The sequence below is a fragment of the Eublepharis macularius genome, chromosome 4 (genome assembly GCF_028583425.1).
Source record: "Eublepharis macularius isolate TG4126 chromosome 4, MPM_Emac_v1.0, whole genome shotgun sequence".
NCBI lineage: Eukaryota > Metazoa > Chordata > Lepidosauria > Squamata > Eublepharidae > Eublepharis > Eublepharis macularius.
In genome coordinates, this window is record NC_072793.1 from 114,668,220 (window position 1) to 114,685,358 (window position 17,139).

The 17,139-nt window shown below is 37.4% G+C and overlaps 1 protein-coding gene across 3 annotated transcripts in view; it reads left to right on the forward strand.

Moving 5' to 3' along the window:
• Positions 1–17,139, forward strand: part of CACNA1D (calcium voltage-gated channel subunit alpha1 D) — a 365,621-nt gene that overhangs the window by 161,170 nt on the left and 187,312 nt on the right. For all 3 annotated transcript variants that reach the window (XM_054975338.1, XM_054975339.1, XM_054975340.1), the window contains exon 8: positions 6,811–6,980. In XM_054975338.1, the coding sequence (XP_054831313.1) occupies positions 6,811–6,980 (170 nt within the window). The remainder of the gene's footprint in view (positions 1–6,810; positions 6,981–17,139) is intronic.

A 17,139-nucleotide genomic window follows, 5' to 3' on the forward strand; every position in this document is an offset into this window, starting at 1 on the left:
TATGTATATACTTCTAAAAGTAGGCTGTTGTCCACTTCTGAAAGAGTGGCCTCAGTATTGAACACCTTACTTAAATATACAGATCTTTTGTATAACTTCATGTTAGACATACTTATTAGCAGGTGCTTGATGTTATCTATTAAATGGATAAATGAAAAGCTTACTCATTGTTCAGTTCTGCAAAACATGTAATGAATGCCTTCTCTATGGAACAATATGTCCTGCTTTCAGCTTGCCTTTTCTAATGACACCAAACAATCCAACATACTATGCATGCAGCTGGCTTCCATCATTGTGTCTATGAAATAGAAGAATTTGAGGAAATGTAAACTATCATACAACTGCCCAAGAGAGAACCTGCAGTATTATCGGTACTACATGGCTAGTTGTCAGCTAACTTACATGCAGGTCCCATTCATGGATCAATTTTCCAGTCAGGTGTGTGTTTTAACCTAGTCTGCAAAAGCAAGCATAGTCACACTTTTTGACCCTTTCCTGCCAGTATAATGTGAAGCAAATAGAACTGTTAACACCGTCATTAGAATACATAATTGCACAAGGGGAGGGTGTATGTATGTGGGCACCTTAATACAGTGCTAGTTTCTAATGCTTGTTCCTCATGTTGTAATCTCAATTTTCCAGGGCATCATAGGTAATGAAACTTGCAGAAGAAGGGATGTTCATGCCATTAGTGCCATGGATTCAATTTGCCCTGGCCCCACATCAATTGAAAGGGACATGAGACATTACTGATGGTGGCAAAAGGGTCTCAGCTAATTAGAGGAAGGCAACAGAAAGCTATTTTCTTACCTTCATCTTCACCATCTAGATAAACACAGAAAGACCCAGAACGGTTAGGTACACTCTGGTAGCTTTAGTCTGGGGTCCACAAAGTGGTGCCCATAGGCACCATAGCACCCACCAATACCTTTGCTGACTCCCATCAAATGTTTTTAGATAGTGGATGAGGCCAGGTGAAGCTCTTGTCCCTCAGGGCTTCTGATTGCCCATTGGAGATCTGATTGGCTATACATAGTTAAATACCATTGCTTCAGTGGGAACTTTCACCACAGTGATGGTTCTAGTCTATTTCACTGCTCTTTCCAAGTTTATTTTTAAAATTACCCACCTTCTTCCTGCACTTGGGCTTCCTCTTTGTGGTTGCTTCCCAAGTTTTGCAGCAGCCATTTTGTGACTGTGTCCCACCTGTGTGGCAGCCATTTTGTGGTTGCACCCACCACCCTGTGTCAGAATTACAAAGGTGCCCACAGCCTGAAAAAGGTTGGGGACTCCTGCTCCTAAACTAGTCTTGATTGCCAAATTCAGTTTTGAATAGAATACTACTCAAAATGAGAATAACTCAAAATGAGAATAACTGGCAAAGAGGGTTTGTATCATAACTTATAGAGGCAGCAAATTTTTTAAGTATAAGGCCAATATCAACTTTCTTTTTAGTACTGGAAGTTCAAGCAGTTGCTCTGTTTCTGTTCTTAGCTTTTGGGGACTTCTAACACAAAGGATCATGTTCATGCAGTCTGCTATATTTAGAATGGAATTATCAATTGGTTGATCAAAAATAAGCAAAAATTAAATAGTTATCGCTTCAGTTATTACACTTAAAATATTTCATGTTCTTAAAACTAAACAATACTTTTCTGAACTTCATTTATGATATTTGTCACTTTTATCTGTGTAATGGAGTTGTATCACACATTTTTCACAGAAGTCTAAAAAGGGGCATTTAGACAATAAAATGTTGCAAAGTAACTGCTTTGGTGAAAGAACAGAAGCTGCTGGGCACTTTTCCTGATCAAGTTGTATTGAAATGAATGTATGCTGTGCTAGTCGCACCTTTTGTTTGCTGGGCTGGCTCAGGAGAAGCTGTGATAGATTGCTGCCAAATTGGTGCCATTTTGTTTATATTTTGGAAGAAAATTTTTAAAAGCTTGTAAGGTATGGAACAGGCTGTCAAAATGTTGTATTTCACTTTGCCATTAGGAAAAGAAAGTGAATAAAATGGAAACAGCTTAAAGAAAACTCATCATTGCTCTAATAAACATTGGGCAGTGTGGCCTGAAAATCTTTTAAGTTTCTAGTATAATTTTGCATGAAAAATTCTATAGGCTTGCTTGCAGAAAACCTGATCACTAAATAATATATATGAGGACATCTCAAGAATAATACAAATACTGCTGGCTTAAATGCAGCAAAGCTTTTATAAACCTTTAGCAATTAGTGCAGTTGTCCCAGGAGTAACAAATGCACATCCATTCCTTCACATAGGTTTGGGAAATAATGCAAATACATTATGACATGTAAACATTATTGAAATATCACTAAATATTGGTAGTTACAGTGACTGGAAAGCTGATCTTTGTAAAAAGAAAAGTTGTTATACTGCAGTCCTCTTCAAAGTACTCTCCTTCTGCCACTTTCCATAAGACATTTGTGTAAGTAGGTGCTCAGGCGGACTGTGCCCATATTTATTATTTTTCTTTCAACACACATCCCATTGTCATATGATGTGATTACCACATGCATATGACTACTTAAAAGTATATAAGTAATTCACACAACCAGTTCCCTGCAATGCAAATAACAACAACATCAGCCCTTGTTACTTAAAAACATGACTGTATTTAGTTCCCTGGATTTTAGGAACTGAAATTTGGCATTTGAGGTAAAGATATTTCCCTAACAGTATTTTCTGATAAGTTGATTTAAGGTTAGCGTGTTGAAAGTGTCTAATGTTTTGATCTCCATTCTGTGACTTTTCTGTGTCATACATTTCTGTGTTGCCTTTTTTGTGTGTGTGAATGGCATGACCAATGTGTTGTTAAAATGTGGATAAGATGTAATATGGAAGATCTTTTGTTTTACATCTAGTCCTCTCTGAGGGTGAGTATGTGAAAATGGATTGCTGAAACTGCTTTTTAAAGAACCCTTCACTGAAATACTAATACTATTTTTTTTAAAATACTGTAAAGGGTCAGGAGAGGGCATTTCTGAGTAAATATTTAAATTCAACCTGTTGACAGCAGAGGATATGTTCCACATATTTGAAGGACATAAACGTTCGATGACTATCATCTGTTTAATCCAGTTTGTCAACAGCCATTCATTTCTTTTCTCATTATCATGTGCATAATTTTCTCAACATCTTTCTCAACCTAGATATTAAAGGTTGAAATTGTAATTGGAAAACTTTAGATTTGGAATAGCATTCCATGTAGACAAACATGGAATACCTGAGGGCTGTCTTACGTCCAGATGTATAGACCTACACATTCTCAGAAGAACCCCTGTCTGTTGAGGACACTTTTTCTTGATCATGTTCCAGATGAAAATCTTGCTGACCCAGGCAAAGGATTCACATCATCATACTCATATATAATACCTTTAAACCATGTATACAACATTTCATATTATTCATTTGTACAGATGTGAATCTTTTTATATAATCCTCCTCTCAGCAGGCCTTCCTGACTCACAGAAGGTGTTCTAGGGTCAGAAGACCCACACAAACTAGTAGTTGTTCAGGTCAAAGAGCTGCACTGAGGAGGGAGAAGTGGGTGAAATTGCCACTTCCCTTTAGTATCAGTGGAGTTGTGGAAGATGATGGAGTGGGTGAGTTTACTCCTTTCCTCTTCTCAGTGTGACCTCCTCAGTGTTAAGATTTTTGTGTTAATAGCACTGAACCAGCCTACTAGATAGATAGCAGAAATTATTTTTGAAGAAAAAGAAGTAATCTAAGTGGCATGTTTAGCATTCAAGACTTGTTGAATTGCTGTTACAGCTGCTTAGATCATTTTACTCTTACAGAGAGAAAAAATGAAGTCTAAATAAACTTTTTTTTAATTTACAAGCAGAATAGTTTTAATGAGGAGTGATAATCAGTTCCTCAGATCAGTCTTAACCACTAGAGGATGTTTACTGCAGAAGACAGCATCTGCTGAAGGCAATGGCATTACTATTTCGTTTGGTAGCCATGGGAACAAGAAAGATCTTTTCAAACACACTTTAATAAATCCTTGCAAGTTGTAGTTACTTTCCTCCTTGAGGCAAGCAAAGAGTTTGACTGACCTGTCCCCATATACATCCTTCTGTAGGCAAGTGTTATAGGTTAGAAAAAGATTTTTATTCATTTAGCATATTCTTTCTGATATTTATTGCAATCTAGCAAAGTAGGCATGCTAATTTTTATAATATCTATGGATTAGTGTTATAAAAATAGGTCTGGATATTATATATCCATAAATACTTCAGAATACTCATTTAAAGGGCACATAGAGCACTCATAGAACAAGGCATTTAAATAATAATGCACAAAAGAGAAGATAGCCCTGACTTGTCAGCTGTGGTTTTCTGGCAAAGAAAAATTAACGTCTTGACAGTATTTCTTTTCTCAGCTGAGCCAAAGCTTAATAAGAGGAAAGAAAAATGAAAAGGCAAAGGTGTCTTTCTCCCATAAACAGAATAAAGAAGAATAAAAAATAAAGCAAATGTTATTCTTCTTTAAAACAATGCAGGCTAGGAAATAATCTTTGCCTTAGGGTACTTCCAGCGAATGTTTCAAAATTATATTGTGCCCCATCGTCCATGGTTTGATATTATGTTTGGATCAAATGATAATGTGTACTGATAGTACACCCCATAATGTATGACGGAGAAATACGCCTGTTTGTGATTGCATGTACACACTGCAAAGAGCTGGAGCCAATTATATCTCTATATTGCACCTGTCAATCATGAACACAGTTTTAAGAGGCATCTCACATATTATGGGATACATTAACTGTAGGCGTATGTAGTTATATTTGTCAGAAGTATTTCTTAGCATGGTAATGATAGGACGTTTTGGAGGTCTTTCAGTCATAGTGTTGCCATAGGTTGGAGGTGACTTGACAGCACATACACATTTCTTGACAAACATATCATTAACACTACTGGCATATTGAGGGCTGAGGTTATTTCTTCCTGTTTTTTATTTTGCATGATCCTTTGAAGTTACCACATGAATACTTATAAAGCTAGCTTGTGTAAAACTGAGAGGTAGTCATCATGTCAACTTGTAATAAAAGCAAAAAGTTTTAAGACACCTGAAAGACTAGCAAATGTATCATTTCACAGGCTTTCATTAATAAGAGACCATTTCTGTTCCAATCTATAAAAGTGTATTTATCAATATTTTGTTACTCGTTAAGGTGGAACAAAACCCTGTTGTTTTTATTAAACCAGGAAGTTTAGTAGCCAGCCACTAATGTTTTCAAGACCAACCTTTGTAAATACATATATCTCTTTTCAATATAGTAAAGACAGCTGTCATTTTCTCTGAGGCAGCTGATAGTACATACTAGACCTAGTTCTTCCCTTACAGATGTTTGTATGTTTTTCCCTCTAGCTTTGTCTTACAAAGATCAAATCATAAAAGAAAAAGAAAAAAATAATTTTTAACTTACGTTAAAACAGTCAAACGCTGTTGCTTGGGATGTCTCTGCTGCCATCACCAGTACATTTGGATTAAACATTTGGTTGTGTGATTGATGAGTCATCAAGGAAATGTATACAGTGTCAAATTGAATTGTTCACTTTTTATAAAGAACAGTAATAATTTGCTGTTTGACTGGATTGAATTCAAATCATGCAAACTTTGAAACAATTTAACAAAAGTGATAAACTGTCAATTTATTTCTGGTGGAACCTCTTTTGGACCAGACCTAAAGAAATAAATGGTTAGCATTTACCATGTTTCTCATAAAATTCTAATTCATATAAAGGAATCTTGTGCAGAAAGAGATATACATAGACTGTTTTTTTCTGTTGGTTAAGAGTCAGGGTAATAGTTACGTAGGCTGGGCATGTTATTCTGACTGGAAACAGTTTTACATGGTTTAGGCAAGAGTCTGTCCTAGGTCTGCACTAGAGATATGTTTACCTGACTGGATCTAGGATCTTTTGCAAGCAGACTACATAGTTTTTTAGAGAGCTTTCTTATCTGAGAGATAAGAAAATCCCACCTATTTAGATTATTTTCAGTTTGATAGCCTGGTTTTGTTTTTCTAAAATTATTTCATGTTGGACTTTTTGGGGTTGGGGGGGGCAATTTGCAATAAGGGCACTTGAAGATTAAAGAACAGACTTAAAAATTTGCTATTTGGGGTTAACTTTTCTTCCCATTATTAAAAAAAGACTTCAAGTCTTGATCATCAGGGTGAGCCGACTCAGGAACCAAAATGCTATTGAAATGTTTACAATAGTTTCCTCAAGATAAAGGAAGCGATCTCTGGCATAAACATGTCCTATGTACAAGTCAGTTTTAGTTCTGAAATGAACTGTCTTTGTCTCAAATAGCTTTTCACGGTAGTATTCCCCAAACCTTCCCGCATTTCATAAGTAGCCCTGTTTTCTTCAACCAAACCTTTTTCATCGATTATCTTTACAAATCTGGGTGCTGTTACATAGATTACTGTCTAGAATCACGGTTGCCAAGTTATTATTTTTTTTTAATTCAGATTTTTTAATAAAGTCTTCAAGGAGGGGTGGAGTGGGGTAGAAATCCAGCACAATGCCAGTATAGATACGACAACAGAAAACTTCATTCTCTAAACTGTATTTTTATCAGAACTAAAAATGTATAAGGAATGCAGCATGGCGTGTTTTGCATCACTGTCGTGACTGTGGAAACTGTTCACATTTCTGTATTATTTATTTTGCTTAGCTGTGTCAATAAGAAGTACCAAAATTTATGCTCAGAACAGTATGCAGTTTCATAAATCAGTATTTCTGTTATGTTTTATCTGAACCCAATAGGGAGTTTTCCAAGGAAAGAGAAAAGGCCAAGGCTAGGGGAGATTTTCAGAAGCTGCGTGAAAAGCAGCAGCTTGAAGAAGATCTCAAAGGCTATTTGGATTGGATTACCCAAGCAGAAGATATCGACCCTGAGAATGAAGAGGAAGGTGACGAAGAAGGCAAACGAAATAGTATGTCCCTCTTTTTTACTGTACTACTAGTAATAAAGAATATAGTGTGGTTTAAAAATAACATACAGTATAAGGCCAAGCTAGTTGCTCACAAAGAATCATTATATAATGCCATAGAGTCCATCTTCCAAAGCAGCTATTTTTTCTAGTGAAACTGATCTCTGTGGCCCAAAGACCAATTGTCATTCTGGGAGTTCTCCAGCCTCCACCTGGAGGTTGGCAATCCTCGTTAGTATCCAGAAGTGGGCCATCAGTCTCTTACAAGCAGATTGTGAGACTCAAGAGAAGAGGAAGAACAGGCGAGCCGGAAGAGGAAGCTCTAGAAGGCTTAATGGCAAGCTTAGACTCCAACTAACCATGCTCAAACTAACCATGGAATGCAATCTGGTACTCAGTGCTATGTATTTAAAATCCTAGACTTGAAAAAGAAAACGTAAATGTGCTTGGTGCTAACTGATGTGATATTCCTGCATTTTTTACTGGGTAGAGGGAGAATAGAACAGGGTACTATGTAAAGGGGTCCAGAAATTTTATTAATTTATTTATACACTTTTCCTCTTGGCTCAAGGCAGCTAGTAAGTCTAAAAATGTATCCCACTTCAAAAACTTTGAGAACCACCAGACTGTGTAACATGTAGCTAATCTTGAAAATGTGTTCACTCTTACTCCTTGGTGGATTTATTTGCTTCAGTTATGTTCTATAATCATTCGTATGCATATGCATAATTTGGATGAATATAACATTTGTCAATGATTCATAGACAAAAATGTCAAACTTAATTTTCTTGTGTAAGTGTAATGCTTATCGATGTTTGATAATATTGTATATTTAAAAGAATATCATTGTTTCATTGTAACAAACAAAATGTCATACAAATAAGTTTAGCTGCTATTTAGCAACCTGCCTGAGTTTTGAGATCAATAGGCAAGGCCTTCCTGCAGGAACCCGCATTATCTGAGAGTTGACTGAGGCATGCTCATTGAAGAGCCCTTTCTTCTGCCATCCTCAAACTGTGAAACCCCTTTCTCCTCAGGAGACTGCTGCCTTGTTCATAGGCTTTCCAGCATACGTTAAAGATATTTTTATTCTGGAAGATGTTTAAATTAACAGATATTGTCGCTGTCACTGTTTTCCTGAATTGTTTTGGTTTTTAAATTGTGCCATTTTAATGGGGGTGGGTGCTTGTTGTGTTTTATGATTTTTGATTTTAGCAATTATGGCTGGTTCCGCACACGTTGGATAATGCACTTTCTTTTTTCTTTTTTTTTAAAGAATTTTTATTGGATGGGTCAATATATACATAAATCACCATACACACTTTGTAACAACCATCACATTATGTTATTCCCACCCATTCCCCCCCCTTTTCAGTTGACTTCCAACAGCTTTCCATTCCCTTCATTTATACTAAATCACTATCTCCTACTCTATAACCTTAATTATTTCTACGTTATAATATATACTATATAATATAACATAAGGTAACCTTTAGTACAGTATAACCATAATATACTCATCTCTATCTATCATATTCCAAATATCTCTAATATTTATTTCAATATTACTGTATTCTTCTTAACTTATACTATCATATTTCCATCACTAATTACAAACAAGTAAAGATCTATTCTCCCTTTCTAACCATTATCCAAAGACCACATTTTTCCTTTCATGTCCCACTTTTTCCCCACATAATTCTTAAATTTCTCCCAGTTCATAACGTAGTCCAAAGTGTCTTGTTCTTTTAACTTTCTTGTTAACTTATCCATTTCAGCCATATTCATTACTTTCAAAATCCAATCTTCCACTGATGGTATTTCTTGAGTCTTCCATAGTTGTGCATAACACATTCTAGCCGCAGTAATCATATAAAACACCATTATTCTGTCCATTTTATCAAATTCTTCTAAGTTCATACACAGTAACATCAGTTCTGGGGATTTATTCACAATTTTCTGTAAAACATCTGACATATCTTCTATTATTTCTCCCCAGAACTGTTTAGCTTTCTCACATGTCCACCACATATGATAAAATGAACCTTCGTGTTTCTTACATTTCCAACATTTATCTGACATTTGGCTATTACCGTTGGCTACCTTCTTTGGTGTCAAATACCATCTATACATCATTTTATAAACATTCTCTCTTACAGTGGTACATGCTGAAATTTTAACTGTATTTTTCCACAACTTCTCCCAAGCTTCCATTGGTATATCTTTGTTACAATTTATTGCCCATTTTACCATTTGAACTTTAACAACTTCCTCTTCTGTAAACCATTTCAACTAAATCTTATATACTTTAGATATCATTTTTACCCCCCTTGGAGTAAACATTCTTCTATTTCCGAATTTACTATCCTAAAACCTACTTTTCTACGGTCTACATCATATAAATCTTTTATTTGTCTATATTTAAACCAACCATACTGAAATGGCAATTCTTCATTATTTTTAAGAGTATATACATTCTGGTTAACTTCTAGAATTTCTTTATACATCAGCCACTCCTCCCCAGCACATTCCATCTTTGGATTTACAGCTTCTGCAGGTATAATCCACATTGGTGTTTGCTCTTCCAGGTATTTCTTGTATTTTGTCCATACCATAAATAGACTTCGTCTTACAAAATGATGCAAAAACATAGCATCTACTTTTACCTTTTCATACCATAAATAAGCATGCCATCCAAAACGCTTGTTATATCCTTCTAGAGCCAAAACCTTATAGTTTTTCAGCACCATCCATTCCTTCAGCCAGACCAAACATATAGCTTCATGATATAATTTTAAATTTGGCAATTGTAATCCATCTCTTTCTTAGGCATCATATAATACATTCATTTTCACTCTAGGTTTTTTCCTGGCCCACACAAAGTTCAAAATCTTTCTTTGCCATTTTTCAAATTGATTATTATCTTTAACAATTGGTATTGTTTGTAGTAAAAACATTATCCTTGGGAGTACATTCATCTTAATTACAGCAATACGCCCTAATCATGAAAGATTCAATTTATTCCACTTCACCATGTCTCTATCTATTTGTTGCCATAATTTTTCATAATTATTCTTAAATATATCAATATTTTTAGCTGTCAGTTCAATACCTAAATATTTGACTTTGTGGACCACTTCACACTTTGTCTTCTCCACCAATTCTTGCTGTTGTTGTTTAGTCATATTTTTACATAATATTTTGGATTTATCTTAATTTATATAAAATCCTGCTAGATCTCCAAATTCTTTCATTTTTTTCCATTAATTTTAACATATTCTGAGTTGGATCTTCTATTACCATCACATCATCTGCAAAAGCTCTCACTTCGTATGAAAATCCTCCCATCTTCAATCCTTTTATCATATCATCTTCTCGTATTTGTCTAAGTAGAACTTCCAATACCATTACAAATAGTAGTGGGGAGAGTGGACATCCCTGTCTCGTTCCTTTTCTTATTTCCAATTTTTTCGTTGTCTCCGAGTTAACAGCTATCGTTGCAAATTGATTTTTATATATTGCTTTAATTGCTTGCATAAATTTCTCTCCCATCTGCATTCTTTCCATCGTGGCAAACATAAAATCCCAATTCAAATTATCAAACGCTTTTTCAGCATCCACAAAGAAAAAGCCAACCTGTTTACTTGGATTCTTATCATAATATTCAATGGCATTCAGTACTATTCTTATATTGTCTTTTATTTGCCTATCAGGCAGAAAGCCAGCTTGTTCGTCCACTATAAATTCCATCAACCAACCTTTAAGTCTTTCCGCTAATATCTTTCCAAAAATCTTATAGTCATTATTTGTTAATGATATCGGTCTATAATTTTTCACATTACTTAAATCTAAAGTTTCTTTTGGTATCAATGTAATATTTGCTTCATTCCATGTTTCCGGTATCTCTTGTCCTTCCAGTATTGCATTCATTACTTTCTGCATCAATTGTTTTAAATCCTCAACCATTACTTTATAAAATTTAGCTGTAAGTCCATCTGGTCCTGGCGCCTTTCCCACCTTTGTAGTCTGTATCGCTTCCAGAATTTCCATTGTTGTTATTTCAGCATTTAGTCTCTCCTTCAATTTTATAGGCACGGCTGGCATATTCAGTTTGTCAAAGTACTCTTTTATTGATTTGTAATCCACTAATTTTTTCTGATACAATTTCGCATAATATTTATAAAATGCTCTCTCTATTGAGCCTTGATCATTTAACTCTTTTTCCATCCTCCTTTATTTTACTTATTATTCTCTTCTCTCTTCTCTTTTTCAACTGCCATGCTAAATATTTCCCTGGTTTGTTGGCCCCTTCAAATGACTTTTGCTTCAGTCTTTTCTAGGGGTGTGCAATTCGGTATTCTGATTAGGTTAAAAATACCGAATCAGGGCCGTTTCGGGTTTTCTCCGTATTACCGAAACTTTTTCTGAATACCGAAAAATTTCAGTAATACTGAAATAGAGATTACCGAAATGACTCGGCCATTGTTTTCAATGAGAAAACTTTCTCCCAGCTTGCCGGGAGTCTGGGGGGGGGCATTTTCTGTCCAAATCACACCAAACGTGGTGGAGACCTTCTGCTAACTCTCCTCTAACTACCCCCAAGTTTCAGAAAGATTGGACTTTGGGGGGCCATGTTATGCCCCCCCAAACAAGGTGCCCCCATCCTCCTACAATCTCCATGGTTCTCTATGGGGAAAAACAAGTCCTATTTCTAGGTGGCTTGGGGTGGCATTTTGCAAGCAAAATGCACCCAACTTTCAGGGGACCTGCTCCCACCTGTCCTCCCACCCTCCACCAAGTTTCTGGCAGATTCCACTTTGGGGGGGCCATTTTATGGCCTCCCAAAGGAGGTGCCCCTATCCACCTCCACTCCACTATTCCCTATGGGGGGAATAAGAGAGACTTGTGTGGCTAGCCTCAAAACTTCAGAGCCTCCTACCTGTCCTCCCTCCCTCCACCAAGGCTCAAGCAGTTCTCACTTTGGGGGGGCCATTTTATGGCCTCCCAAAGATGCTGCTCTTAGCCCCCCTTTCTCCATTATTTCCTATCGGGGAAATAAGATAGGCTTGTGTGGCTAGGGGTGGCATTTTGCATGCAAAATGCCCCCAAACTTCAGGGGCCCATCTCCCACCTGTCCTCCCACCCTCTACCAAGGCCCAAGCTGATCCCACTTTGGGGGGCCATTTTATGGCCTCCCAAAGATGCTGCTCTTAGCCTCCCCTTTCTCCATTATTTCCTATGAGGGAAATAAGACAGGCTTGTCTGGCTAGGGGTGGCATTTTGCATGCAAAATGCCCCAACCTTCAGGGGCCCATCTGCTACCTGTCCTCCCCCCCTCCACCAAGGCCCAAGCTGATCCCACTGTGGAGGGCAATTTTATGCCCCCCCCAAAGGTGGTTCTCCTGCCACACCACTTTGTCTTTCTACTGTGAGGAAGACTTCCACACCGCAGAAACACATGGGATTGGGGCTGCCAATGGCCACAGCCACAGTCCACCTGCACCCAAACTGCCAAATACCACACACCCCTCCCCAAAACCTAACCTCCCCTGTCCTGTGGCTAGCCACTTTCTATTGATTCCTGTTATGGGAAAATCTCCCACAGCAGGAACCCACTGAATGTGGCATCTGTGGCCACAGGCACAGTCCCCCTTTTAAATCCACCCCCCCCACTGACCCAAAGAGACCCTCTCCAACATTCCCCTACCGACCACTACCCCAGGAGCAGGATGGCCAGCCGTCCCCCATTGTTCCCTGTGATGGGAACTTTAAACTCTCTTTCCCAGGGCAATTATGCACAGCCCAGGGGTGCCACAATGCTCGCACCCTGAGTGCGAGCTTGTCCCTGTGAAAGAGCACCTGAACCACAGACACCCTCCCCCAAATTCCCCCACCACCTAAAGAGATGGCTGGCCAGCCAGCCCCATTGTTCCCTATGATGGGAACCAACTGCACAACAAAGAATAAAACACACACACTGAATAGTTTTTTTAAAAAAAATATTTTCTCACTTTCAAAGTACAAGTAGGCAAAGCAATGTGACACATTACACCAGCAGTCCCCCACACAGAAAAATAACACAACTCACTTAACATCAGAGAATCACAAAAAGACAATTCCTGTCAAAAACACTTTATTTCTTTAACAGCTGTAGGTTATACAGCAGGGGGGCACACCAAAGGGCATGCCAGCAGTATCTTACAAAAAAATAATAACAAAACTCACTTCACATTAAAGAATCGCCCAAAACACAATTGCTTTCAAAAACACTATTTCTTTAACTGCTTTAGGTTACACAGTAGGAGGGCACACCAAAAGGCATGAAAGCAGTCTAGTACACAAAATAACAGAACTCACATCACCGTGAGCACATCACGCTCACATCAGCAATTGTGTTTGGGTGATTCTCTTATGTGGAGTGAGTTGTGTTATTTTTGTGTGGTAGACCGCTTTTATGCCCTGTTGTGCTCTCCTACTGTGTAATCTAAAGCAGTTAAAGAAATAAAGTGTTTTTGACAGCAATTGTGTTTTGGGTGATTCTTTAATGTGAAGTGAGTTTTGTTATTTTTGTGTAAGATACTGTTGGCATGCCCTTTGGTGTGCCCCCTGCTGTGTAACCTACAGCTGTTAAAGAAATAAAGTGTTTTTGACAGGAATTGTCTTTTTGTGATTATTTTTATTTGTTCCTGCAATAATTTGATTTCATATATCAATTTCTTTTTACCTGGTCTTTTCCTTAATTGCTGTTCTATTTGCGCTATTTTCTCTTGTATTTCCTTTAATTTCCTTTATTTTTCTTGTCTCTCCCATTTAAGTCCATCAAAACCCCTCGAATTACTGCTTTGTATGCATCCCAAACTTTATATATTGGAACTCCTTTATCCACATTATCTTGAATAAAGCATTTAGTCTCTCTTTTTAATACCTCCAAGCTTCCTTGGTCTCCCAAAAGATCTTCATTTATTCTCCACCTCTGTTTTTTACATTTCCTTCCAAATCTCCACATCACCGGATTATGATCTGAGCTAATTTTTGGTAGAATATCTATTTCCTTTGTGGCTACTGCCAATTCTTTAGAGGCCCAGACCATATCTATTCTTGAAAATGACTGGTGGCTCGCTGAAAAGTAAGTACATTGTTTAGTCTTAGGGTTATACTTCCTCCAAACATCTTCCAAATTTTCTTGCTTTTGTAATTCGAAAAAAGACTTTAGCAATTTCCCCATTTTATTTTTGCTCACAGCTGTTTTTTTATCCATTTGTAAATCCACAACTCCAAATCTCCAGTCAAAATTACTTGTTCATAAGTCCATTGTTCCATTTGACTCATTACTTCCTTAAAAAATTGCTCTTTGGATCCATTTGGTGCATCGATTCCCACTATCAGCGCTTTCTTAGCGTTATATTGAAATTCTACTGCCAGGTATCTACCATCTGTATCAGAAACAATTAATTTTGGTTGCAGGTCTTCTGTAATATAAATTACAATTCCCCTCTTTTTTTGCTTTGTTGCCACTGCAAATTGCTTTCCCAATTTTTTATTAACTAAATATTTTACATCTTGATCTCTTATATGGGTTTCTTGTAAACAAATCAAATTACATCTTTGCTAGGCCAACCAATGAAATATTGCTCGTCTTTTAGAGGGTGAATTTAGTCCATTTACATTCCACGATATTAATTTGTATTCCATATTTAGGATTTACTTGAACTTGGAAAGTCTCTTTCATTGTCCATCAAAAACACATCCATTGCATATTTTGATTTAATCACCTGTCTCGCAGACTGAAATTCAAAGCTCAAACCCTCAGGTAGCTCCCATCTATATCGGATATTCATAGATTTCAATTTCTGTGTTAAATCCCTATATTTTTTCCGCTCTTGCAAGACCTTCCTCGGTAATTCTTTCATTATCCGAATCTTTGTCCCTCCAGACTCCAATGGGGACTCAAAATGCTTTCTAATAATTTCCTCCTTCATTCTTTTAGTCAGCTGGACAATAACATCTCTTGGCAAGTCCTTTTGTTGTGCATATTTTGAATTAACTCTATATGCTACATCCAAATATGTCATCACCTCATCTTCCTTTTGATCTAAAAATTCTGCTGTTATTTCTGCCATTTGCTTCAGGGTTATTCCACCCATTTTCTCTGGAATACCCCTAAAACGCAGTTGTTTTTCCATTGCTTTGCATTCCATCACCACCATCTTATCACACACACCGGTCGTATCCACTTTTAAGCCTTCTGTCTTCTTTTCTACATCTTGTACCTTTTGCTGTCACTTGAAGCTCCATCCATAATTCATCAATATCCTTCTTTACCTCCGCCACTTCTTTTTTAATAACATCTCTAATCTCATTCATTAAATTTTGTTGTAATTTCTGCACCATTTCCTGAGTCTCTTTATTACCTTCTGTTATTAATACCTTCTGTTTTTAATAACTTCTCTAATCTCGTTCATTAAATTTTGTTGTAATTTCTGCACCATTTCCTGAGTCTCTTTATTACCTTCTGTTATTTTTTTATCCAAATTCTCAATGGCAATTTGCCAGTCTTTATCTTTTTTTGACGACGTCATTGGGCTTACCTTTGCTCCCCACGAATCTGCTCTCTTCCTCAACTCCGTTGTCTCAACGTTACTTTAAACTCACTTAATTAACTTAAGCTCAGTAATTTGCAACAAGATGCAGATAAAATGAAAAAAAATTTTTTGCCCTCTTCCAAAATGTCGGGCGTCTTTTTCTCAATTGTATATCTGATAATTCTGCCCTCGTTGTTTTCCTTCCGCTTTTTCCTGACCCGTCCCCTGCCGCTCTAGTCGCTTCTCACTGGTACTGTAAACAAGCTGCGTCTCGCGATTCTTCGGCTGCTTCCCACGATCCTCCCCTTCCCATCGCTATCTCCCCAACCGCAGGTATGCAAAACAATATTCTCTTTTCAGTCTTTTTAGCCTTTTTCCAAATTCAAAAGCCACAATTTTACTTTCCACCTCTTTATAACTTCTTTCCGCTTGGGTCTCTGTCTCTTAAACTCCTTATTTTTTGGTCTTTGGTTAGCAATTCAATCCGTTAGGGGAGATAGTAATCTCTACTTCTTAAACTCCTTTTGGGTTATACTCACTGTTTCTTTTGTTAAAATCTGCTTAAATCCGTTTCTGAGGCTTGGGGCACGACGGTCCTGTGCCAATTTAATGACTCCAAAAGCTGCTGCAGAGATATTAGCCACCTTTCTAGGAGGGGACCTCAAGGCTGAGAGGAGAATCCTTAATTCAGAAAAAAAACCCTCACCGAGATCACTCGCTCTTAGGGCCACTAAGCGTTCTTGCCTGATTTCTGCCTGAAATCAGGGGGCTGCAGGTGGTCAAGGCACCTCGCCAGCCAAAAAACAGCACCTCGGATGATCCAGCTCCCTGGATCACGTCAGACCACCATAATCCCCAACCGGAAGTCCCGGATAATGCACTTTCAATGCACTTTATCAATCATTTGAGGTGGATTTTTTTGTTCCGCACATAAAAAAATCCATTCCAAATGATCTATAAAGAAGATTGGAAGTGCATTATCCAACATGTGCAGAATCAGCATCTGAATGCCTCTGAGGAAGCAGAAAGACATCATACAAATCAACAAGCAAATTAAATAAAATAATGCTTTGTTACACCAAGCAACTGTTTTCAGAGGACCAACTACTAATTCTTTACCCAGTTTTATGCCAGTCCAAATCTCGCTTTATTATTTGGTTTTCCAAGATCTTCCGTATCTATTTCAAACTGCTTGGATAGTGAATCCACAGTCATGTGAAAATAAGTTAGAACTGGTTAACTAGGGAGCCTCCTAGCTGATCAGGTTTCCTCTTAGAATCAATTATCATTATATAGCAACTCCCAAAATAGCTTACCAACATCTTCACTGTGGAGAAAATGGGTTCATCTGGAGATTTAGCCCCTGGCACTCATAAAAAAGGAAATGACAATTTTAGCCACTTTCTCATCTATTTTTAGACTTGATGTCAGGTCCAGACAATGTCCCTGCTATTATAATCTTCTCAACAGATGCTCTTTGCCCTTGTTCAAGTGTTCGATGTCTTTATGTCCTGTTGTTAATGGCATCTTAAAACTCCAGCTTGTGCCATATCAAGTGACACTCTGTAATGGAACAGTTA